Below are 23,890 nucleotides of genomic sequence, written 5' to 3'. Positions count from 1 at the left end.
GCACATTTGATATAAAATACGTATTACACTGAGGACTATGGTCAAGAGAATCTGAAAAGAGCCTCCCACTCTCTGGGCCACTGCCCAGGGGCTGGTTGGCTGGGGCCCCGCAAGGACCAATGGCCCCTGGACTAACATGGGTGAGCATGCAACTCACTCCTAGCTCGTGTAGCCCCCACACCATGGCACTTACTTGCTCCACTAACCTTTGCTGTTCAGTCACTCAGTTGCGTCTGACTCTTTGTGACCCCATGGACTGCAGCACGTCACTAACCTTGGATTTCAGCTAACATGTCAAAGACAAAGGAGACCTTTCATGATCCGACCCCTTCTGATTCCCACAACCTCATCTCTTGCTGTATCCCATTGTGTACTTTATGTTCCAACACACTGCTCTATTATCCTTCAAGGCATGCTTCTCTCTCTCGCCTCCTGCTCTTTGCACATAGGACTTCCTTTACCTGGTCAACTCCTACTTGGTCTTCAGGACTTATACTTCAGTCATTCGCCTCTCCCTAGAAGCCCTCCCTGACCATCCAGGCCTCTTTTTCCCTCCACATTTCCAGATGTCCTTGCCTCTCCACCCCCCACCCTCTCTTGCTGCATAGTACACCCTCCCCATCACTCTTCCTTTCGCCCTCACCCCTTACCACTGACCCGAGTCTGTCTGGCCCACAGGCATCCACTGCGACAGCACATGTCCCCCTGGACGCTGGGGCCCCAACTGCTCTGTGTCCTGCAGCTGCGAGAACGGTGGTTCCTGCTCCCCAGAGGACGGGAGCTGCGAGTGTGCCCCAGGCTTCCGAGGACCCCTGTGCCAGAGAGGTAAGGCTGGCCCCCACCCCACAGACCTTGGACAGCTCTTCCTCCCTACTCCTTCCCAGCTGGAGGAGGCTGGGCTTACAGAGTTGGCCCCCATCAAATCCCTCCCTCTAGTCCCCTTTCTCCATCAAATCCCTCCCTCTAATCCCCTTTCTCCCAGCCTTAACTTTTCTGTCCCCAAGTTCAGGGCCCAGCCTGACTCCCCTGTAGAAACAGGACCATCCCCACTCCTCTCTGTAGAAAGGAACAGGCCTTCCGAGGTGTGGGTGGATGCGACTCTCCCGGTATTGTTGAGAAGCCTCTCTCCTTCACCGTGGGGGACTGGACAGGTAGCCAGGCTGGCTGCTGCCCCTTGAGCTGCTGACCACCACCTCCCCTTCACCCCCAGTCTGTGCCCCCGGCTTCTATGGCCACGGCTGCACCCAGCCATGTCCCCTCTGCGTGCACAGCAGCGGGCCCTGCCACCACGTCAGCGGCATCTGCGAGTGCCTCCCCGGATTCTCCGGAGCCCTTTGCAATCAAGGTATTCTCTCCAGGGGTGGGGAGAAGGGTGTTGGGGGGTGGGGGTTCAGGGAGACGAGGAGTCCTGGGAGGGGAGTAGAAGGGAAAAAAGGTTCAGGATTCTCACCAGGCTCTGTGGAGGCGGTTCCTTGGCTCTTCAGGGTTTGTTGTTCAGTTGCTGAGTCATGTCCAACCCTTTGTGACCCCATGGACTGCAGCACACCAGGCTTCCCTGTCCTTCACTGTCTCCCAGAGTTTGCTCAAACTCATGTCTGTTGAGTTGGAGATGCTATCCAACCATCTCATTCTCTGCCATCCTCTTCTCCTTTTGCCTTCAATCTTTCCCAGCATCAGGATCTTTTTCAGTGAGTTGGCTTTGGGGGGCTTAGAGCTACCTTAATGAGAATTGGATATCATGGGCCATGAGAAAAAGCCATTATGCAATTGAAGGAACAGGCTCAGAGAAGGTAAAAAAGACTTCTCCATGGTCTCACGGCTAGCAAGTAGCAGAACTGAAGTGAAGTGAAGTCGCTCAGTTGTGTCTGACTCTTTGCAACCCTGTGGACTGTAGCCTACCAGGCTCCTCCGTCCATGGGATTTTCCAAGCAAGAGTACTGGAGTGGGTTGCCATTTCCTTCTCCAAGGGATCTTCCCGACCCAGGGATTGAACCCAGGTCTCCCACATTGTAGGCAGACGCTTTACTGTCTGAACCACTAGGGAAGTCCAGCAAGTAGCAGAGGTGAGAATCAAATTCTGACTCCAAAGCCCAGTCTAAACAGATGAAAAATGAAACGAGCATAGCTGAGGTCCGCATACAAAGTGGCCGCAAATGGCTAGTGCTGCATGTCAAGTGGGAAAGGCAGAAAAGGCTGTGGGAGCTCAGAGGAGATGGTTCGGCTTCGCTGGAGATGGCAACTTCCCAGCCCTTCTCTCCTCGCACTCAGGCCAACATCACTAATCCCCCACTACACGCTTTCATGTCTCAGCTACAGAATTCACAGCTCCCACTCCAGCCAACCTCGTCCACTCACTGGGAGTTGAAAGGGGAGTTAAGCTTATTGCACTGATCTGCAGTTAAAAAAGCCCTAATTTGTGTCGTATGCAAATTTCCATGCTGTAGATATTCCCATCGTGGCTGATTTGAAGGTACTAGTGGTTTAACACCAGTTGTGAGATTCCTAAATATTTAACAACCAGGGTGATGGTAGAAGCTGGCTTCAGTGCACATCATTACTTATTGCCGTTACTGGCTTAGTTAGGCCAAGGCAGGATGGATTTGGGGTACAACTCCATCCCGTGCTGGATTTCAACTGGGACTTAGCCTAAAAGACAGATGGAAGAAAAGCATTGTGGGTAGAGGAACCAACCTGGGCAAAGCACAGGGGGGTGGGTCTGTGACTGTCCTGCCATAGGACGTGACAGGAGGATTCAGGGGCTGTGGGTGGCAAAGGGACTGGGAAGGTAGTCTGGGGACTCCTGAAACGTTCTGAAGACAAGGATGCAGAATTTGTACTTTAACCTGTAAGAAGTGAAGAGATCTTTGTCTAAGGTAACCTTAGAACTAAAAGCAACTTCAAGGCCATCTATGAAAGAGTTTCATCTGGCTTCTGCTTAAATACTTCCTTTGAGCACTCACTGCTTCCCAGGGGACTGAATCCTTTTGATGAATAATGACCACTGAGCTCGGCTATTTTTGTAAGTGTGTGGGCCGTTAATATGTATGAGTGGGAAGTTTACTCCATGTTGCTTTGAGGTCATGAGAAGTTTGGAACCCCCCCAGGAAACGTATGTGACAGTTTCATTTGCTTGCATCCCTCCTAGGACAGTTTAATCATAACCTGACACGTCGAGGTTTACTTATTAAACATCAGAGACCCAGCCATCAATACAGATAGACTGGGTCTAAATTAGGACCTAAGCAGCTCGAGGAGTAACTCTCAGATCCTGCAATGTCTGATTTATCGCCCGCTGGCCTAATGAGTATTTTCCACATATAGATCTAATAGAGTTTGCTATTAATGGCAACTGCCCTGGTTAAGTCTCAAACCTTGTAAAAAATTGAACTGACAGTTTCTAATGACCGGCTTTTCAGCGAGTTACAAATTACAGACATTGCTTATGCAGAATCATTAAACATAGATTAAATATAACCAGATGTTTTCTTTTCACCAGCCCCCCAGCCTGCTCCCCCCACCCCCTTCTCTCCACCTTTCCTCCCTTTGCCTCACTCTTGATTCAGCTAAGAAGTCAACCAATTAATGCATTAGACTGATCACATTAGCAGCTCTGTGGGTGAATTTGTCAGCCTTGTGTATTTGAGAAAGACTTCAAAGATAAGACTGTCTTGTTAGCGAAGATGAGTTGGTTTTAAGAAGGGGGTCAGTGGAGCATCTCTGGCACCCCATTCCCCACAGAGGGCCAGGACTAGGGGATGGATTCCCAAAATCAGGTACCTCCCAGAGGCTGACCTGTTTTTCAGGAAACAGAAGCGAGAGGCTGAGCTGCAAACAGGTGATGTACACGCCATCCTCCTGGCAGTGGACCTGCCCTGGAAGGAGCTAACGGTTTTGCTAGGGAAGAGCACAGAGGCCCAGAGCAACCGGGGTTCCCACAACCATTAACTCCAGCCCAAGGCCCGTGGGTGAGGGTTATCAGCCCCATTTCAAAGATGAGGAAACAGACTTGCTCAAAGGTACTGGGACAGTGAGTGGCAGAACTTCCAAGCTGTGGCCAAGTTACTTAGCCTCTCAATGCCTCAGTTTCCTCGTCTGTAGACTTAATGATAGGGAGTAATAATGAACATGTATAATAATGAGTATTACAAGGTTAACTGCACTAATGGTATTTGTGACGCACTCTGAACAGTGGTACATGAAAGAAACATAGAAGTGCTTATTGGATACATAAATACAACTAGCAGCCAGTTTTGGCTGGTGAGCCTGGCACACCATGCTGCCTTTATCGTTTGTCCCAATTGCTAACAATGTCCTGGAGAGACACAGGGTGGACACAGATCTGAGGCAGCTGCTGCCCACCATCTAGTCGGGGGAGGGCTGGCAACATGGGGCAGTGTGGCATAGGGAATGGCGAGGGCAGTGGGCCCAGGGAAGTAGCTTTTCTTCAAGAATCAACACCTTCCCGTGATTCTCTGTGTGGCCCAGCCAAGTGAGGGCCTCGGGGATGCAAGGACTTCCTCCCCCATAACAGGGATGCAAGGAGGCCATCCTGGAGGGTGTAGGGCTGGCTGGAGCCGGGCTTCGAGGGGAGCATGTCGAGTTGAGAGGCGCTCTAAGGGACAGGGGCCACTGATTCCAGTTCCAGAACCCACTGGAAGGTCACTGCTCCTGGCCGAGTTTGGCCATCTGGGGAATAGTTCTTGAGTGTTGTACGTCGTGCACTGTGCTGGGCACTCAGACACAACAAAGAAAAAGAGAGGCAAGTTCCCTGCCCTCACAAAGCCTGCGGTCCAGAGGGGAAAATCCTGAACTCAGCCTTTTCGCAGAACTTGGCCGGAGGCAGCGGTGGGGAAAAGGGGCAGCAGTTTATTTCCGCATATTCAGCCTTGAGCACCTGTTGTTCTTCCAAGTGTGGTGGGGACACAGACATGGGTGGAACCCAGGCCTGGCTGGAAATGGTTCACAACCCACAGTAACATAAGACCAGGGAAGAAACTAATAGACTAGGGTCCTAGAAGCTCAAACAGGGACGTAGCCTCCCAGAACAGAGAAGGGGGTGAGAGGATTCAGTTCAGCTATAATATAAAAAAACAAAAATAACTGAATCGAAAGTGACAAGCTTTGTTTTCCTCATACATTAAAATAAATAAATAAAAAGATCCAGAAGCAGGTTACTAGGAAACGGTGGGGTAGCTTTCAAAGGTGTCAGGGACCCAAGCTGCTTCTGTCTTGTTCTGCCATCCTCAGCATGCAGTTCACCTCTGGTGTAAGGTAGCTGCTTGAGCTCCAGCCATCTCACCCACAATTTTCCTCCATAATCCACATTATTCTTCAATAGGGAGGAATGGGCAAATAAAGACATGCATTTCCACTTACCATTGGCCAGAGGGTAGTCACACCTACCTAGCTGTGCAGGTGGCTGGAAGCCCAGTAAACTCCTAAGGAACAGAACTGGTATTAAAGGACTTGTTGTCTACTATAGAGGGATCACGGGGAAGGTGGCACTTAAGATGAGTCTTGTAGGCAGGGTAGGATTTCCACAACTGGGCACAAGGGTCAGGGAAACTCGGAGGAACAGTTAAAGGCGTAGACAAGAAAGGCATGGGGTGTTATTTGGAAGATGGTGTGTAGTCTGGTGGCTCATGGTTTTTGGGTGAGGTGTGTTTAAGTGCTGATCTCTAGGATCTAGGTTTTATTCTGGGGCAACAGGGAGCCACTGAGGATGTTTGAGCCGGGCACAAGAGTGCAATGAAGAAGGCTGTGCTTTAGAGAGCTCAGGCTCTAGGAAGCAGGTGGAGGATGGATTTCAAGAGAAATGAGAGGTAGGTGCTTGGTGAACTCATACCCAGTATTTAAAGGAGCTTGCAGCTTGGTTGAGGATATCAGCCTTTCTTCCAGCAACCAAAGAGTGACTCCTCCAGGAGCAGCTGGGCCCAAAATCCTGCAAGTGACTCAAAGTGGAAATACGACTGGAGCTCCGTGTTGGAAAGCCCCTTATGGGCTCAGGAAGGTTATCCTGAGGTGGCTGAGTGAAAGCTCAAGGAATAGGTTATATTTGGGGGGACAGGGACAGACATTTGGGGCTGGCCCCCTCTCCAGCTAACTGCAGACAGACCAGCCACCCCGCCTGTCCCTCTTCTCCTGGCTCTGAACATCCTCTGCCCTGAGGCTGTGGGACCACAAGTACGGTCATGGACAGCTGAGGGCTGCGGGCAGGGAGCAGTAGGGTGCAGAGGTGTTATTCCCAGCCTCACCACTTCTGCCTGTGGGACCTCAGCCAAGTTATTCTACCCTTGTGGGCCTCAGCCCATTCCTGTCAGAGGCGGTCAGGAAGAAGGCAGCTGTGGGCACAAGAGGAGGAACTCACTGCTATGGAAATAGGGGTACTGAGGCAGGCAATTCCCACCTGATCCTTGACCCCATGGGGGCCACGACTGTGGCCTGGGAAAAGGGGTGTGGCTGTGGGTGGTGGTCTGAGGAGTGCAAGTGGAAGAGCAGGTGCCAGGCTATCCTGTGCCCACAGTGTGTGCTGGAGGGCATTTTGGGCAGGACTGTGCCCAGCTCTGCTCCTGTGCCAACAACGGCACCTGCAGCCCCATCGATGGCTCCTGCCAATGCTTCCCTGGATGGATCGGCAAAGACTGCTCACAGGGTAAGCTGCTGCCCCCCCTGGGAATGCCCCCCAGAAAAGCCCCCACCCAAGGTCAGGCCCAGAACCTCTCTGCCTCTGGTGCTTCCACCTCCCAGGGCTGAAATCTCCTTCTGCAGATAGGAGTGTTCACCCGAGTCCCATAGTCTCTACAGCTAACATGATGAACTCCTAGGAGTGATCACTGGCATTATTAACTGCTAGTTTTGAAGATATGAACATTATTGGTAATATCATTAACACTGTAAATGCTGCATATTAATAGTCCTAGAACCTGAGCAAGGAGTAGCCGCTAGGTTTGCATGGGGAGGAAGAGGAAGCAGGGAAGTAAGGTGAGGCCAGGGCAATCTCTGGGTAGGGGTGAGGGCATTCTCTGGGTAGCTCATGTGAATGATGTCCTGGGCATCACAGGCCCAGACAGGGCATTGTAGGTGCTGTGAGGTGAACCCAGTCTGATACAGAGATAACAGGGACCTCCAGTTTAAAGGCAGAGACCCAGCCTCTGCCCTGTGGAGTCCTTGGCTGATGGGTGAGACCCAGCCGGTATTCCTAGCAAGGTCCCAGTTAGATAGCCTAGCCTGAAGGCATTTCCGTGCCGACGGCGGTGTCATCCTCAGGAAGCTCACCAGCCGAGAGAGACTCTCTGCCCTGAGAAAATCCCCATCCTCGTGGGGAAGTTAGCACACACAGTGTTCACATCATAAACACGTGTTTACCATTTACCACAGACACCCACACGCTCCAAATCACAGTCAGTCCCCAGAGAGGGAAAAGTCAGAAACCCTCAGAGCTGGGAGAGTGGACAGAGAATCACCAGGAATCCGGGTGCCTGGGTCAAGAGGTGACTGGAGGAGCTGTGGCCACAGTGGTTAAGCCCCCGCAAGTCAGGAAATGCCAGCGGGGGCATCGCGGCCCCTGGGCTCTGACGTGCACTCCCCCTTCCCCTCCCTCCCTCCCCGCCTGCCCCTTTCTGCCTCGCCCTCACCCTCTGCATCCCACCCACCCCCAGCTTGCCCACCTGGGTTCTGGGGCCCCGCCTGCTTCCACACATGCAGCTGCCACAACGGGGCGAGCTGCAGCGCCGAGGACGGGGCCTGCCACTGCACCCCTGGTTGGACCGGACTCTTCTGCACGCAGCGTAAGCCCCGCCCTCCAGCCTCCCAGCTATCTGGAATCCCGTGCTGCAGCCTGCTGGCTGCCGTGGGCATCGTCCGGGCCTGCAGTGGAGGGAGGGAGGAGACAGGTGCCTGGCTGTGAGCTAACCACTTCACCCTCCACCCCTGGGATTGGCTGGAGAGGGTGGCTGGCTTCAGGGGATTGATGGGGCCCAATCCTGGAAGGTCAGGGCCATTAGGTACCCCAGCAATCACCAAGACCAGACGCTCCCTGGACAGGGGGCCCTGAGTGGGGAAGAGCAGCTGGTGGCTGCGCAGCAGAGACACACCAGCCTGGCCTCTGGTTCCAGGGCACCTTTGTCCAAAGGACTCCCCACCCGCTTCAGTGTGAGGGTTGAGCATGGAGTGGCTCGGTGCAGGGTCTGACTGGCCGTCACCCCGTGCTCAGAAAGAGAAGGGAGGTGAGACGAGTTTGGTCCCGACGCAGACCGCCACCCTGTTTCTCTCCAGGCTGCCCAGCAGCGTTTTACGGGAAGGACTGCGGGCGTGTGTGCCAATGTCAGAACGGCGCCAGCTGTGACCACATCAGCGGCAAGTGCACCTGCCGCACAGGCTTTACCGGGCAACACTGCGAGCAGAGTAAGCTGCCCTGAGCCCGGGTGTCGACGCGGGGCCTCGGCCTCCTGCCGGGGGAGCCTGCCCCTTCACGGCCCACCCCTCGGGGCCCTGCACCCTCTATTCTCTTGATTTTGGGAGCAGCTCCCAAGGAGAAAACCTGAAGGTTGGGCCTACATTGGTGTTTGAAGTTTCTTCCTCCAATTGGGGTGGGGATGGGCAGGTTGGGGCAGAGCAGAGGCTTTACTGGGGGAAGGAGCTTAATGAGAGAAAGCAAAGCGGACCTTGTTTGATTCCTCTGAAACCCCTGTGGCACCCAGCTTGGGGCCTGGTGCTGGAGGATGCTGTGTAAATATGGACCAGGTGAGGAGGTAGGGGTGGGCATCCCCCACCACAGGGTTATAGGTGTTATCTTGCCCCAAGGAACAAACCAGAACACATCAGGCACCACAGAGAAAGAGGCTTTACTCCACGAAAGTGAAAATGTTAACAGCTCAGTTGTGTCTGACTCTTTGCAACTCCATGGACTTTAGCCTGGCAGGCTCCTCTGTCCGTGGAATTCTTCAGGCAAGAATACCAGAGTGGGTAGCCATTCCCTTCTCTAGAGGATCTTGCCAACCGAAGGATCAAACCCAGGTCTCCTGCCTTGCAGGCAGGTTCCTTACCATCTGAGCCGCTTACCTGGCTTACTCCGTGAGGCAGAATAATCACCGCTGCCCAGGCGTGGGATGGGCGGGGTGGAGAGTAAGCACATTGCAGGGTCTCTGCCACCTCCACTTCGTGCTTCACAGGATGCGCCCCAGGAACCTTTGGCTACGGCTGTCAGCAGCTATGCGAGTGCATGAACAATGCCACCTGTGACCACGTCACTGGCACCTGTTACTGCAGCTCTGGATTCAAAGGGATCCGGTGTGACCAAGGTAAGGCACAGATGGCAGAGGTCCCAGGGGCTAGGAAAGGGTTCCACAGAGGGAGGCTCTGGGGAGATTCCAGCGGGAATGACTGAATTGCCTAAGGACCCTTTGTGACTTCCTTTCATTCACATCCGGGAAGAGACTGGGAGTGGAATGGGGTGGGCTGGGGAGGGGTACCCAGGCACCGGAGAGGCTGATGGAGCAGGCAGCCTCTCAGGCGCTGCTTCCCTCTGCTCATCCTTGACAAGTCTTGCAAGCCAAGGAAAGATAACCGAAACCAGTGCTGTGGAAAGGTGAGATGAATGAGCTGGAACCACTGCCAGATTCTGGTCCTGCCATGACCCACCAAGTATGCTTGGGCAGGTCACTTCCTTTTGCTGGGGGATCTGTTATCCCCACGCAAAGTGGAAAGACACAGGGTTCTGCTGAGACCCAAGGAGCCCAAAGGGGCTCATCCTTGGCTCCAGGTCTATGGTCAGACAAGACTGCAGTGTGTAGTTAACGACCAAGTTGAGATTACATGAGTAAAGGACTCAGCACAGTGCCTGGCTCATGAGTGAGCACTGGATGAATGGTTTCTGCTGTTGGTTCAAGGAGACAGGGACGAGAATGGGCATGCAAGCATCCGCAGTACAGGAAAGGGGCAAAAGGCATTTCCACTGCACTCTGGCGGGGGATGGGGGCCAGCCCGCATGTATCACTGAGAGGGGTGATACTTTAGGAGCAGAAATCCTAAGCACACTGGTTCAGCACTCACAGCTTTCATTGCCAGTCTGTGTTTAGTGCTCACAGTGGGATTACTGTCCCCGTGTTACAAATGGGCAGACCAAGGACTCCGAGTCATACAGCTGGTAAACAGGGAGAGGGGCTGAATCCAACTTTTCCTGACTCCTGAGAAACTCAACTCTACCAGTTACTGGCTGTGTGATCTCAAGTAAGTTACCTAACCTTTCAGTGACTCAGTTTCCTCATTTGTGAAAGGGAAATAATTAGTCTTTATTTCTTATAGGACTTATAAACATCCCTTTGAGGGCTACTAGAAAGAGTAAATGGGTTAATATCTGTAACTCAGTTTTAGAACAAAGTAAAATACTCACTAAACACCTATTATTTGTTTTCCATCTATGATCACATTTGCTCCTTGTCATGACCCTGGGTGGGACTCCACCTGGGTAAACAGATAGCTGAACACACGTCCAAACACGTGATGCTGAAGGGACTGAGGAATAGGGCCAAGACCTAAACCAGGGTCTCTCGACATTAGAGGAGCCAGCCACAGGCTGAGGCGACCTGAGAGGAAGCAGGCCTGCCTCCAGCTCAGCCCCGCCTCTGTCTGCAGCTGCCCTCATGATGGAGGAGCTGAACCCCTACACCAAGATCAGCCCAGCGCTGGGTGCAGAGCGGCACTCAGTGGGCGCCGTCACGGGAATCGTCCTCCTGTTGTTCCTCATCGTGGTGCTGCTAGGACTGTTTGCCTGGCGCCGGCGGCGACAAAAAGAGAAGGGCCGGGACCTGGCTCCCCGCGTCTCCTACACGCCCGCCATGAGGATGGCCAGCACTGACTACTCCCTCTCAGGTGAGAGCTATGCCCACAGCACCTCCCGCTGCCACCTCCCCCGACACATGCACAACCTAGCAGGAACCCCGCGGCATTCTTGGGGACCCCGGGTTTATTGGTGCAGGTGGGTGGTGGTGTCTGCAGGGCTAGCTGCTCAGACTCGCCTAGAGACAGCGGCAGCGAGCAGCAGGAGCTAACTTGGAAAGGTAGACAGGGTCCCCAGGAAGTGTCACAGCTACGGTTAGCAGGCTTCTTTCATTTCTCCAGAACTTTCCCTTCTCACTGGGCTTCAGTCGCAGAACGTCCACACGAAGCAGTAACTTGCCTAAATGCTGCAGGGGACCCTCTCCCCAGCCTGATGTCTGCACCACCTCAGGAAACCAGCCTTGGGGCCCACTGTCCAAGCCCTGTCTCATTTTTGCTGCCTTGGTGAAGGCCTCAGAGCACCCCTCCCTCCCAGTTCCCAGAGTTAGGAGGGCCCGATCTACAGTGAGACGGGACAGTGCTGAAAGTGTGGGCTATGTCCCTCGAGACAGGTCTGCAGGAACCCAGCCTGTTCACAAATGTGGTACCAATGCCAGCAGGCATTCGATTTGGGAGTCCGAGAGGGGTGGGGATGGGGCTCTTGGGCCAACCCTTCCTCTCCCCTAACCCTAGACTGCTGCCTTAGAAATAAGAACAGCTTTTTGCTTCATATTTTATTAAACTGAAAAGGTCAAAGTGCCCCTAACATTGCCCCCAGCCCTAAGCCACAGGAGGGTAGGCCTGCTGGGGGAAGCACAGGATGCCAGCTCTCCATAGCTGGCTCCACGGCTCATGGCTGCCTGAGAAAGCCCAGAGATCACGTCAGCCTGCTGACACGCCATTCCTGCTAAGCGCGGCCTACCATTTGCCCAGCTCTGTGCTACGCACAGCACATCACAGGCCCGGGCACAGACCCTGCCTGAGAGAGCTGCTGGCCTGGGTGCCGCCCTGAGTTTCAGCCAAAGCTGAGATCCTCTGATGAAGTCCCAAAGCTTATAGATTTGGGGACTTTCTTCTCTGACCATAATAAGCAAAGTTGATTGGGTTTTCCCAGACCATCCCCACTGGAATTCTCCAGCCCAGTGTGGAGGTCCTGGAATTTGCAGGAGGGCAAGGCCAGGAGTGGGGTTCTCTCTACAGCCTCAATACTGGGATCTGACCCCGGAGGAGGCAGGGGAGGGTCAGCTCAGCCCTACAAAGCGACTCAAGGATACTGAGGCTGTCAAACTAACACTTCTCATGCTGGTACCACCGCCCACACTGGCACACTGCAAGCAGGGCCAACACAAGGAAAGGGGCAAGTCAGGCTCTACAAGTTTCCAGGGGGAACAGTAGATGCCAGGAAGCTCGGGGGATGGGGGACTCGGCTGCCTCTCTGCAGAGCACTCTCAAGGCGGCCACACCAAGCATTAGCTTAGGGCTGTCTCGTGGCAGGGGTATGATGGTATGTGGCACCTTGTTCTCTTCCCAGATTTGTCTCAAAGTAGCAGCCATGCCCAGTGCTTTTCCAATTCCAGCTACCACGCACTGGCGTGCGGGGGGCCTGCCACCAGCCAGGCCAGCACTCTGGACAGGAACAGCCCCACCAAGGTACCGGGCCCCTGACTCTCCCCAGTCCCCATCCACTCTCTTCCCACTGAGCCCTCCCCTCTGCCTGGGGAAGAAACTGCACCGCCACTAACCAGGGTCTGCATGGAACCAACTGCCAATACAATAAACAGAGCCCCGTGACCCCACGTCTACACACTATGAAGCGTGTAAGAGGAAGCCAGCAGGCTCTATGGAGCCAACACGGGCCATGTAACCAGTACACGCCACACGTGACCAACCCACAGCATCACTCAGTGAACACACACCCCATACCCTGTGTGTAACCAGCGGGGGCCAAGTCATGTGATCATCTTGTAATCATCTGTAGCCTTGTCACACACAACCACGTGACCACTTCTGCCTCATGCTAACACATATAATGAAAACACCCCACCACTCATCACTGCAGTATGTTACCAACACCATGTGGGCCACAAGCCCACAGAGTAACAGCCAGTGCTCAGGTACCACCTGACATCCTTGTACCTGGACACACTACATGTTATCAGTACATACCCACAACATACGTTGCTATCAGAACCACCACACAGGACACGGAAACATCAGCCACAGCCCGTGTTCCCACTGACAGAGTCGGGCAGCACTTCAAGGTCAGGTGTGTACCACCCTGGACAGGGCCCTCCCTCCCAGCTTCCAACAGAACGCTGGCTGCTGGCAAGATGTCCTTTTACATAAGTCACAGGCCCTTGGGCAAGGACGTCTCAGCACACACATGTACTAACCCCCACTCCCAGTATGCCAGGACCTATAATGGGCAGAGAGGTTCAGAAATGAGAAACAGCCCCAAAAGACCACAAGGTCAAAGGGCTCACACTGCACGCATGCAGACATGCACACCATGGATCATGGGGAGGTTGGGGCGGGGGGATTGGTACAATCCCAGGATTCCTGGCTTCTTGTACCTCTGTCCTGGGTCAGAAACATGTACAGGAGCAGTTTTCATCCTCTAGGCCTGTGCCTTAGAGCTTTAGGGATCATTTCTCCCCCTCTGTGCCACAGAAAACATCCACAGACCACAGATCTGGTAGGAGTGCATCCTGAACCCCCCCAGCAACAACACAGACCCCGTACAGCCCCAAGAGCTACTACTATCAAGCCAGCACCCAAAGGTCACTCTTCAGGGCTCTCAGCTTCAGTTCTCCAATGGAATGGGAGTGCTGCATGCAAGGGGACCTTGAGGTCCACACGCAAAGCCTGTGACCATCAGCTCAACCCAGCCTCACAGCTTTAGGCCTATTTGAGGAGCCAAGGGAAAGGAATCCAGAAGTTTCCCAGTAGGAGGCCCTTGATTAACAAGAGCCACGTTATCAAGGCTACAGTGGACGCGAAAGAAAGGATGCCATGGATGAGAGGCCAAGTCCCTGTGTCCCTGTCATTCTTAGTCTCATTCTAACAGCGAAGTACCAGTCACCTTCTGTCACTAAGTCAGGGGGTGGAGTTACTACAGTGCAGCCCACTTGGTGACTCTCTGGCTCACTTCACCCTAGGGCCCCAAAGCACTTCTGTGTAGTCAAGAACCCTCAGCCTAGCAGATGTGCAGCAAGGGCAAGCAGCTGTGATGACATGGAAAGGACATGGGTCTAGGAGCTGAAGCAGACCCAGCTCTTGTGTGTGACCCTGCATAGGGCCCACGAGCAGGACTCAGGTCCCCATCTGTGAAATGAGAACAACGATCCTTGCCTCATATGAAGGGCAGCTGTGAGAGTGCAGGACGCTATCCGGACGCCTTCCCCTCGTCACATGAAAGGGAGACTCTCCCTCAGCCTGGATCAGGCAGCAGAGGGGACGCTGATGCTGCAGGCAGCCTCGGCGCCGCTCCCTCTGCTGGGGATGGCCTCATGCTGCAGCAGAGACACTGCCACACACCCTGTCTCCCGCAGCTCAGCCCCACCCACTGACCTGCCTCCCCCACCAGGGCCAGCTTGGCTCAGGTCAGTTCTTGGCTCCCCTTTGTCCCAGGGGCCTGGAAGCCCTACAGCTTCAGCCAGACAGCTTAGATGGGGACATATGCTCAGCTCCCACTGGGCCCAGCCACACCATGGTGGCCTGTCATGGGAACACTTACCTTGTCCATCCCCCCAACGACCTAGCACCTAGGTGGGTCAGAGTCATCACAGGGGTGGTACACGAGGGTGGGCAAAAGCAAAGGCTGGGCAGGGGCATCTCAAGGGCACTAGATATTAACTCGTTCTCCTGCTTTCCAAACAGCTCAGTAACAAGTCCCTTGACAGAGACATGGCAGGCTGGACCCCCTACAGCTATGTGAACGTGTTAGGTCAGTAGTGGTTTGAGTCTGGTCCCTGGCCATCATGCCCCGCCATCTTCTCCTTCTCCCACATTGACAGGGGCCCTGTCCCAGCTCCAAGAGTTAGTAGATAAATCTTAAGCATGATTTCCCCCAGGAAAAAGGGGTGTGGGGAGGAAACTCAAGCCCCTATTTCAGTTCTCATAAGCAGATGAAGCCCAGGGCCCCTTTCATTCCTATTAGGGGATAGGTGAGGGTGGCTGTGACCAGGACCACAAGGGAGAAAGCTTGGGTCCAGGTGTGGGGATTCAGGTTGGAGGCAAAAGATGCACTTACCATCTGGGAAAAGGACACCCTGCCTGAGCCAGGCCCTACTACCAAGGTGCCCCATTCAAGGGCTTCTTCCCACTGCCCTGGTGACACTAATTCCTGAGGGGTGTGGGGTGAGGGATGGGGGTGAGAGGCAGCAAGGCCATTTGGCCTCACCTCTAGCAAACCCCCCTGGACCCACTGGCTCTAGGCTCCCTCGGATGCTACACGGAAGCCCTAATTCCCTTCAACCTGCTCCACCCTGTCTCTTATCCCCCCTCCCACCCCTGTATTACACACCCCTCCCCTGCCATACCAGGGCCCTGGGAATAATGGCTGCTCCCTGTCATTCCTCTCACTAGACTCCCATTTCCAGATCAGTGCCCTGGAGGCCAGGTACCCGCCCGAAGACTTCTACATTGAACTTAGACACCTCAGCCGCCCCGCTGAGCTACACTCGCCAGGTTAGACTCCCAGCCCTATACCCTCTATCCCCTGGACCCCTGAGGCCATCCTTTCAGACCAGACCCAGCACCTACCCCAAATCCCCTTCCTATCCCTTAACCCACCCCCATGGACCCAGAACTCTCCCTGTTGAGCCCCTTCCCTCTGACAAGCCTAGTTCCCCACGGGAAGAAGGAAACCTGTCTGGATCCCTCAGTCATTCCTGCCATCATGCTCAGCGGATATGTACAAACTGCACCTGGTTTTATGTGGAGGGAACACAGCTTAACCACACTCCCTACAGACCATGGACTACAACCCAAAACCACTGAGAAACGACTTGGGGGTGGCCACATCTTTGGGCCCAAGGGTGTGGATGACAGAGAGTAGACTGGCCAAAAAGCCCAGAGTCCCCCAGAGGCAGAGCCCAGACCAAGCACTCCTAGATCCAAGGGCAGGTGGTCCAGGAGGGATCTAGAGAGGCTGAGGCTGGATGTGCCAACCAGCATCCTCTGGGCCCATATATTAGGCTCAAACCTGGTAGCTTGGGAAAGATGCAAAAATGAGACTTTGAAGGTCAGTCCCTACTGTGGGAGGAGGTGGGGTAGGAGTTACAGAAGTAGGTCCAATGAACAGAGAATTTGGGCCCCCAATAAAGTGCCCCTGCCCTTGAGGGCACCCTGAACACCCTTGGGGCCTAAATTCAGGCTCTAGCTGGTTCCTAGAGCTCAACTGAAATGCAGCTCTAGCAACCCCTGCAGGTCTCTGGGTCCAGGGAAAGTAAGAAGAGCAAAGGTCTGAACTCATCTACCCAGTAAGCAGTTATGGGCTTCAGAAACCCTGGGCTTATACCCAGGAGGCTGTGCTCCCGGCTGTCAGCCCCTTGAGCAGTGCTCAGGACATTCAATAATCCCACAGAATACAATCCCCACCCCATGCAACATACACAAACACACACACACACACACACACTCACCACCCTGCACCCCTTTCCACTTGGAAGCATCCTCTGGGCTCAGCCCAGATCTCTCTCTCCAACTACTACAGACAACGCCACCACGCGTCATGTTTTGGCTTACACTGAGAGGCTAGTAAACAATGGGAGAGTGCACCTTAGGACATCTGGGTTCTACAGGGAGCTCACCTTCTCACTTGTTGGTGCGGTCTCAGACAAGTCATTGCCTTTGAGTCTGAATTCTGTTCTATAAAAAGGGGGTTAACTTTTTAATAGTCTAGCCTCCATCCCTCAGGGAGAGCAAAGGAAGCCCCTGGTCCCAGAATAAAGATGCCAGGGGTTCAGATTGTTGCTGTCCTATTTCTGAAGGGCACAGGTACCTATAGGTCCTTTAGAAGAATAGCAAACTTGAGAAAACTTGGACCTGGCTCTACTCTATCACTCAGTACCATGTGGAAGGCAGGGAGACAGGAGGAGACTTCCACAAATTCCACTAAGGAAGTCTATATGGAGGCGGCATGAGGAGGTATCAGAACAGCCATGTGTTGGTCTTCGGTGTCAGACACTGGGGAGAGTTAAGTGGACTCTAACTGTATTTTAGTAAGCACTTGCTGCATCCCTTGACTAATACTGCAGCCTCAGTTAAAAGCTGGGGGCAGGGGTGGGGGCGGGCGGGAAGGCTTTGACTGTGAGCTCAAGTCATTACTGTCCAAATTCAAAATATCATACAGTTTCTTTTCTGGGATCACCAGCAGCGAAGAATGTGAGCTTGGTCCCTGAAGTTTCATGTCTTTCCTACCTCTGGCTGGTGCTGAGGACCATGCATTGTGGGAGCCTAGGATAAACTGTGGTAGCCAAAAGGGAAAAAAGAAATCCTTGGGACTGAAAAACACTGGTAATATGGTTCAAAGACAACTCTCAATTATGTGCATATAGTCCACCCAAAAAAGTGGGGGCAGGGGACTAAAAGAGCTGACTGGCTGGGAATGACTATATAACCTGTAGAGAGGACTAATCAACCTCAGCTGCCTGTCCACCTTCCTCTGGCTCCCCTCAATTGAGTATCGGATCCACAAGGGGAGAGACAGGCAAGACTAGAGCTATGAGGTGAGAAACTCTTCACCCTCATTCCAAAATCCAACAGAATTGGGATTTGGAATGTCATACACCCTTCCCCCAAGCTAAGAACTGGTCCTGATTCATTCCCTATCCTATATTCTTGGAACCTGGAACTTCACTTACAGTGACTGTAGGTGGCATCAGAACTGCCTGTGATCACCTCCAGGAAGACAATCCCCTCAAAGAGGTTACAGAGCAGTAGCGCTAAATATGTGGGGGGTGCTAGAGCTCACCACTTAGGCGTAGGAGCTTTTTAAAGAACTCTCATATGGTCAAGATGACTTAGAGGAGATTAAACCCCAAGTAATTTTCTAGAACTAAAGAACTATTTTCTGGGTAGGAGAGAACAGGAAAAAAAAAATAATAATAATACATGTAGTCTAAGTAAACTTCATTCACCCCTCTATTTTTCTTTCCTTTTTCTATTTTTACGCAGGTGCTTGTGGAATGGATAGACGTCAGAACACATACGTTATGGACAAAGGCTTCAAAGGTAGAGTATCTAATCATGATGTACCATTAGGAAGGCTAAGAAAGATAAAGAATACAAATCTGAAATTGCCAGGGTTTCTACCAGAGACAAAACTACGCATTTCCTCCCCCCACTCCCCAAAAAAGTTAAAGACCACAAACCTGGAATGGCTGGGTAGCTCTGCCCAGGAGGAACAATCATAATAATAACGATTTCATCTTTTGATTTCAGTTGCACCTGCTTAGGAAATGCTTGTGGGATTTTTTATAGATGCCAACTAAATGTCTTCGGAAATGCAGAACGTCATTATCCTACCAATTAGTATGGGTTCAATTGATTATGAAATCTGAAATAAAGTCTATCTACTTGCCCCAGAAGCCTCCTGTCATTGCGCTGGCGAGGAATGCCACCCTGTACCTGCTGGCTTTCTGCGGGCGTAAGGAATGAAATGACACCTAGCGTTACTGTTGTACGATGCCCCATCTTTACGAGGTCTCTGTCCCATAGAGCAGAGAAGCTAGGACTAATCCCCAGCACATGAGAACTGCAAGTCAGATCATCCCTCTAGGAAGTATACAGGTGAAGCCACAGATGAAAGGTCAGGTCCTTTCCCAGGCTTAGGGCCTAGGTTTAAAATGAAAGAATGTATGAAATAGGTGGCTTTGAAATTATGTCACTTATTAACTATGACAAACCTCTCCAAGGCCCAGTTTCCTCAACTGCAACGTTGAGATAAGTATGCATGTCCTACGGCCTAACAAGGTTACCCTGAGTATGCAATAAAAATCACAGATTGGAAGAGTTTTTGCATACTGTACAGGATTATACTGATGTAACAGAGCTGTCCCTTTGTCTCTGAAATCTATTCAAGAATCTCAGCCAGGGACTTCCCTGGTAATGCAGTGCCTAAGACTATGATCCCAATGCAGGGGGCCTGGGTTCTATCCCTGGTTGGGAAAGCAGGCCCCACTTGCCACAACTAAGACCTTGCATAGCCAAATTAAATTTTACAAAAAGAAACTCAGCCAAACTGAAAGAGATAAGACTTACAGCAACAATCCCAGTGGATATCCTAAATCAACCTGTGTACCACAATCACCTGGAAAGCTTGTTAAAAATACAGATGCCCACACCCTGCATCCCCAAGATTCTGATGAAACAGATCAAGAGTGCTGAGTGCCTCAGGGTATCCTTATGTAGCAGATCACCTAACACTTACAAACCACTGGTCTAGACTGACTCAGATTTCCCATCAGATTTAGCCTAAGATATTCCTGAGACACAACTATTTCCTAACCAAGGAGAGATAGTCATATACAGCCCTTTGTGGGGTGCTTACTAGAAGTAGGGGGTGCTTACTAGAAGTAGGGGGTGCTAGGGGCAGGTGGCGGTGAGCTCTGTGTTCTGAACACAAGGGCAGTAAGAACAAGTCTCCAGCAGCACATGTTAAGATGTGCATTGCCCAAGAGAACTATCTGGGGACAGGCAGCCACCCACAGCCTCCTGGTCAGCAAAGAACCCTATACCCTTGGGAGCATCATTCAGGCAATTTTTTTTTTTTTGGACTTAAACCACCTGAATGAAAGCGAGCACCATCACAGTAGATGAAGCTAAACAACAGAAAGGCAACTATACTGTTTCATCACCATGATCCTGGACCTCGGTTTCTCCAAGAGGCATGGGCCCTTGACAGCTCTGAGAATACCCATTACTCAAGCCTGAATGAACACAGACAGGCCCAGACACCGCAGTACATGAACACACATTTCCCAGCGCACTTCGTGGCCTGTGCATTGTGGTAAGAGCTGTTACTCGCAGCCACGAATGCGAAACGCAGTTAAGGACAGCAGTGTCCCAGCCTCGGCATCACGCACTCCTGTTCTGTGGGATCATCCACCTGAGTCTGAGTGCAGGGGAGGCCGAGCAGGCCTGTGGCCAGGTTTCGTTTCACCACCCTGACTATAAATCTCATCCTCTAAACTGGAGAGAAAAGAGGGCTATATAGGCACATGTACCAACAGGTATTAGGGATCAACATACCAGAAACCAGAGGTCACAGCTTTACACGTATCAGGGACATGGAATAAACCCCACCAACTGGATGTCCCCCAAAACACATTCAATAAACAAGTTATGTACCAGGAGTGGAATTATTTCCTAAAACTGCTGGGCCAGACCAAATCAGTGGTTATCAGAGTTAAGAGTGTTAGTGTTCTCTGAACTCAGCGGGAAAGAGACCTGATCTGGGAGTTAAAAGATTTGGGTTCTACGGGGCAATTCCCTGAGAGTCCAGTGGTTAGGACTTGGTGCTTTCACTGCCAGAGCCCACGGTCAATCCCTAGTTGAGGAATGAAGATTCTGCAAGCCCCAGAACTCAGACAAAAAATTAAAAGAAAAAGGAAAGAAAAGAACTGAGTTCTAGTCTTGGTTCTTGCTGTGTAGCACTGATTCGATCACGGGGCTGTTTTCTGGGTCTTGGTTTCTTCCTCTATTAGGACAGGGTCTCTAAAGCCCTTTCCAGCTCTGACATGCTAAATCTTAATGTAATTCAGTCAATGCTCCCTCTATCCCGTTACTTCCTGAAGACTTTCCCTTGTCATCCAGGAGGGTGCATGAGGCCATTCAAACTGCTAACCCCATTTTCTCTCTAAACACCTTTCCATCTCTCCTTCCCCTTCCTGACCCTCACAATTATTCTCCAACAAACTGCTTCATGACAACACTTTTCTGTCATGCATTTCAAAGTGCTATAGAAGAAATCCTCCCCACTAGTCTCCATCACCCTTATCCTGAAATCCTGGGTCCTACTGCTGCTCACTTTCCCCACCTGTAAGGCCCTTGCTAATCCAACCTTCAGGTGTCTCCTTGCATTTAACCTTGGCTTCCAAGGTAATCAGGAGCCCACTGACATCGTGACATCTTCCATTATAAGATGAAGACTTTTTTCAGCCAGTTTTTCCCCCTCCCTCCAGTTCTCCTTCTGGCCCTGAAATCTCCAACTCCTCTCCCCAGTCCTTATCTCTCAGTCAAGAGAAAGGTGGGAAGTCAGGGTCCAGGAAGAGAAAAGGCAGTGTGGCCTCCTAATATGAGTAGGCTGAGAAGAAAAGAGATGGGTATTTGGTGCCTGGGTTTTCAGCAACAGTGAAATATTGGCCTTAACTAGATGATAATGTGAACCTAAAGGCTGGGGTTGGGTTTCCCTGGTGAATCAATGTTAAAGAATCCGCTTGCCAAAGCAGGAGACTCAGGTTGGATCCCTGGATCAGGAAATCCCCTGAAGAAATGGCAACCCACTCTCGTTTTTTTTGCCTGGGAAATTCCATGTCAGCTATAGCCCATGGGGTTGCAAAGAGTCGGACACAACTTAGTGACTGAACAAAGGCTAGTGTTAAGTTCAAATCCTACTCACAAGGTGGCCCTGGAAAGTCATTTCCCCTTCTCAATTTGCTGCTTCCATTATAAGATGAAGATGTTTCAACCAGCTCATTTCAGAGACCCCTTCTGCCTCTGATAGTATGTGGCTGTATGTGATTTGGGAGAGGTGGGAACTATGTGAGAAGCAGTACCAGGGCATTATAGGGCTACATCTGCCGGCTTGATGCTAATTACAGGCCTTGAAAGAGCAACTCCTCAGAGCTTGGGTAGCCTTGCTTGAAGCTTCCCTTTTCTTTGCAACACGCCTGAAGTGCAGACACTGGCACAGAAGTGGGGCTATAAAAAGATGAGGAAGTGTCCTAAAGCAGCTGGTTATTCTTCCCCTTGCCCTGCCCTCCCTCAGGGCAGGCAGGTAGATGACTCATCTGGAGAGAGGAAGAGCTTCCTGAAGTATAGTTTTCCAGCTGGCCTTGCCCTTCCCCTCCCTCCAGTCCTTAGAAGTAGAATCCAGATTATTCTGTCTTTCAACACCCTGCCAACGCTACCTCGAAACACACGTGCGCATGCGCACACACTCTTCATCTTTTTGTCTTTACCTCTGGTCCCTTTATACAGCTGCTCCCTGAAACTAGCCCCCATTCCCACAGAACCAAGCTTCTCTTTTATCCATTTAGGTGCATCCTTTGCTACAGAGCAAACTATTTCCCCAAACTTGAAAGCAGCCAGCTTTTCTGGTGGATACAAGAGCTGCACTACTGGCAGGCTGAATCTCTGTTCGGCAAGGAGCGGGAGTGTCAAGGCTTGCCCAATGCTGTAACAGTCGGTCATGGGATGGCCACAAAAAGCCTACAGCTTGGCTTTCTCAGCAGAACTGGGCCCCATAGGTCAAACACCCTCCTTGTTGAGGGTGAACTGTACCTTCAGATACAGATACAGTTTGCAGTTAGGATATAAGAGAGGAGGCTGTTGTCGTTAAGTCAGGTCCAACTCTTCTGTGACCCCCTGGACTGTCGCCCACCAGGCTCCTCTGTCCTTGGAATTCTCAGAGCAAGAATACTGGAGTGGGCAGGCATTCCCTTCTCCAGGGGATCCTCTTGACCCAGGAAGTGAGCCCCAGTCTCCCAAACTGCAGGAAGATTCTTTACCATCTGAGTCACCAGAGAAGTCCATAGACAGGGTAACAAAATGTGAGGGGAAAACATCTTGATTGGGTATCAGAGAAGGTAGGGGTTGTCCTAACTTACTAGCATTAGGCAAACTTTATGAGCTTCAGTTTCCTCATGTCTAAAGTAGTAATATTAGTCCTTACTGCGTGGGCCCCCAGCACAGATGTAACAAGAATCAAATGATCTAACTGGAGTGAGCGGAGACCAGCTATGTGTGCTATAAAGCGAGCTCGAGCTACCACTAATCATCCAATTTTAGAAAATATGTAACTGAATCAGGTGCCAATCAAAGCAAAAGGATGTGCCTGCATGGGGAGGAGGGGCGAGGTGTAGGACTTTCCACTCAGGGAACAGCCCTTTAAGCAACACTGGAAGTCCTCAGCTTCCACGTAAGCAGCTGAGTCATACTGCCTTACTACTTGGCTGGGAAAGTCAGAGAACCTCAAGTGGGAACAGTTGGCTAGCTGGGGTTCTTAGACTTAATTAACCCCAACCCACTTATACTAAGGAACAAAGTATTCACTAGAAGCAATTTAATGTGGCTCAGGTAGGTCATGACCAAGGACCCACAGCCACCTCCCCCCGATGAGCACCTCACCAGCAGTTAGGACAATCCAGCCTCCCTTTAGCCTCTGCTAGGGCTGGCTGGGACTGCTATCTAGCAAGGATGTTTTCTCGGGACTTCCCTAGTGGTCCAGGGGTTAAGAATCAGCCTGCTAATGCAGGGGCATAAATTGGACCCCTGGTCCAGAAAGATCCCACCTGCCAGGAGCAACCAAGCCTGTGCACCACAACTACTGAGTCTATGCACTAGAGCCCGGAGGCACAGCTATGGAAGCCAGCTCGCCTAGAGCCCGTGCTCCACAACAAACGCCACCCCGAGAGCAGCCGGCACACCGCAACGAAGAGTCGCCTCCACTCACCACAACTAGAGAAAAAGCCTGAGGGCAGCAACGAAGACCAAGGAGAGCCAAGAAGAATTTTTAGAAAATATTTCTCCTCTCTAGGGTTCTAGGCTAGAGAGGGCACAAACTATGAACGGACCCAAGGCTCACATCTCTCTCTCTCCGCTTGTGGGCTAAGTTGTGACACAATGTGCTCTGAGCCTGGTTTTGGAGCTTGCTTTAATACCGACGACCAGTGTGACCCTGGGGAAGTCACTGCCCTATTCAAACCTCAATTTCCTCATTAAGCAGTAAAGCGGAAGGGGAAATAATTATTACTGCTGCGCCTACACTAGAAGGAACTAATAGGTGAATGCAGTTTTGTACAAGATTGAGGAAACGTTAATTGTGAAAACAAACATAAATAACCCTACA

The 23,890-nt window shown here is 51.8% G+C and overlaps 1 protein-coding gene across 16 annotated transcripts in view; it reads left to right on the top strand.

Moving 5' to 3' along the window:
• MEGF11 (multiple EGF like domains 11) overlaps positions 1–23,890 on the top strand; it is a 398,161-nt gene that overhangs the window by 362,589 nt on the left and 11,682 nt on the right. For 3 of the 16 annotated variants that reach the window (XM_027971510.3, XM_012180782.5, XM_060418873.1), the window contains 11 exons: positions 679–825; positions 1,211–1,345; positions 6,524–6,652; positions 7,659–7,787; positions 8,275–8,403; positions 9,171–9,299; positions 10,633–10,869; positions 12,347–12,465; positions 14,695–14,761; positions 15,403–15,504; positions 17,995–18,051. In XM_027971510.3, the coding sequence (XP_027827311.2) occupies positions 679–825; positions 1,211–1,345; positions 6,524–6,652; positions 7,659–7,787; positions 8,275–8,403; positions 9,171–9,299; positions 10,633–10,869; positions 12,347–12,465; positions 14,695–14,761; positions 15,403–15,504; positions 17,995–18,051 (1,380 nt within the window). Of the gene's footprint in view, positions 1–678; positions 826–1,210; positions 1,346–6,523; positions 6,653–7,658; positions 7,788–8,274; positions 8,404–9,170; positions 9,300–10,632; positions 10,870–12,346; positions 12,466–14,694; positions 14,762–15,402; positions 15,505–17,994; positions 18,052–18,261; positions 18,401–23,890 lie in introns of those variants that run through there. The other 13 variants (XM_042252061.2, XM_015096827.4, XR_006060298.2 and 10 more) reach the window with 12 other exon arrangements.

Source organism: Ovis aries, chromosome 7 (genome assembly GCF_016772045.2).
Source record: "Ovis aries strain OAR_USU_Benz2616 breed Rambouillet chromosome 7, ARS-UI_Ramb_v3.0, whole genome shotgun sequence".
NCBI lineage: Eukaryota > Metazoa > Chordata > Mammalia > Artiodactyla > Bovidae > Ovis > Ovis aries.
Note: the sequence above shows the minus strand (reverse complement) of the source record. Positions and strands in the feature narration are given on the sequence as shown.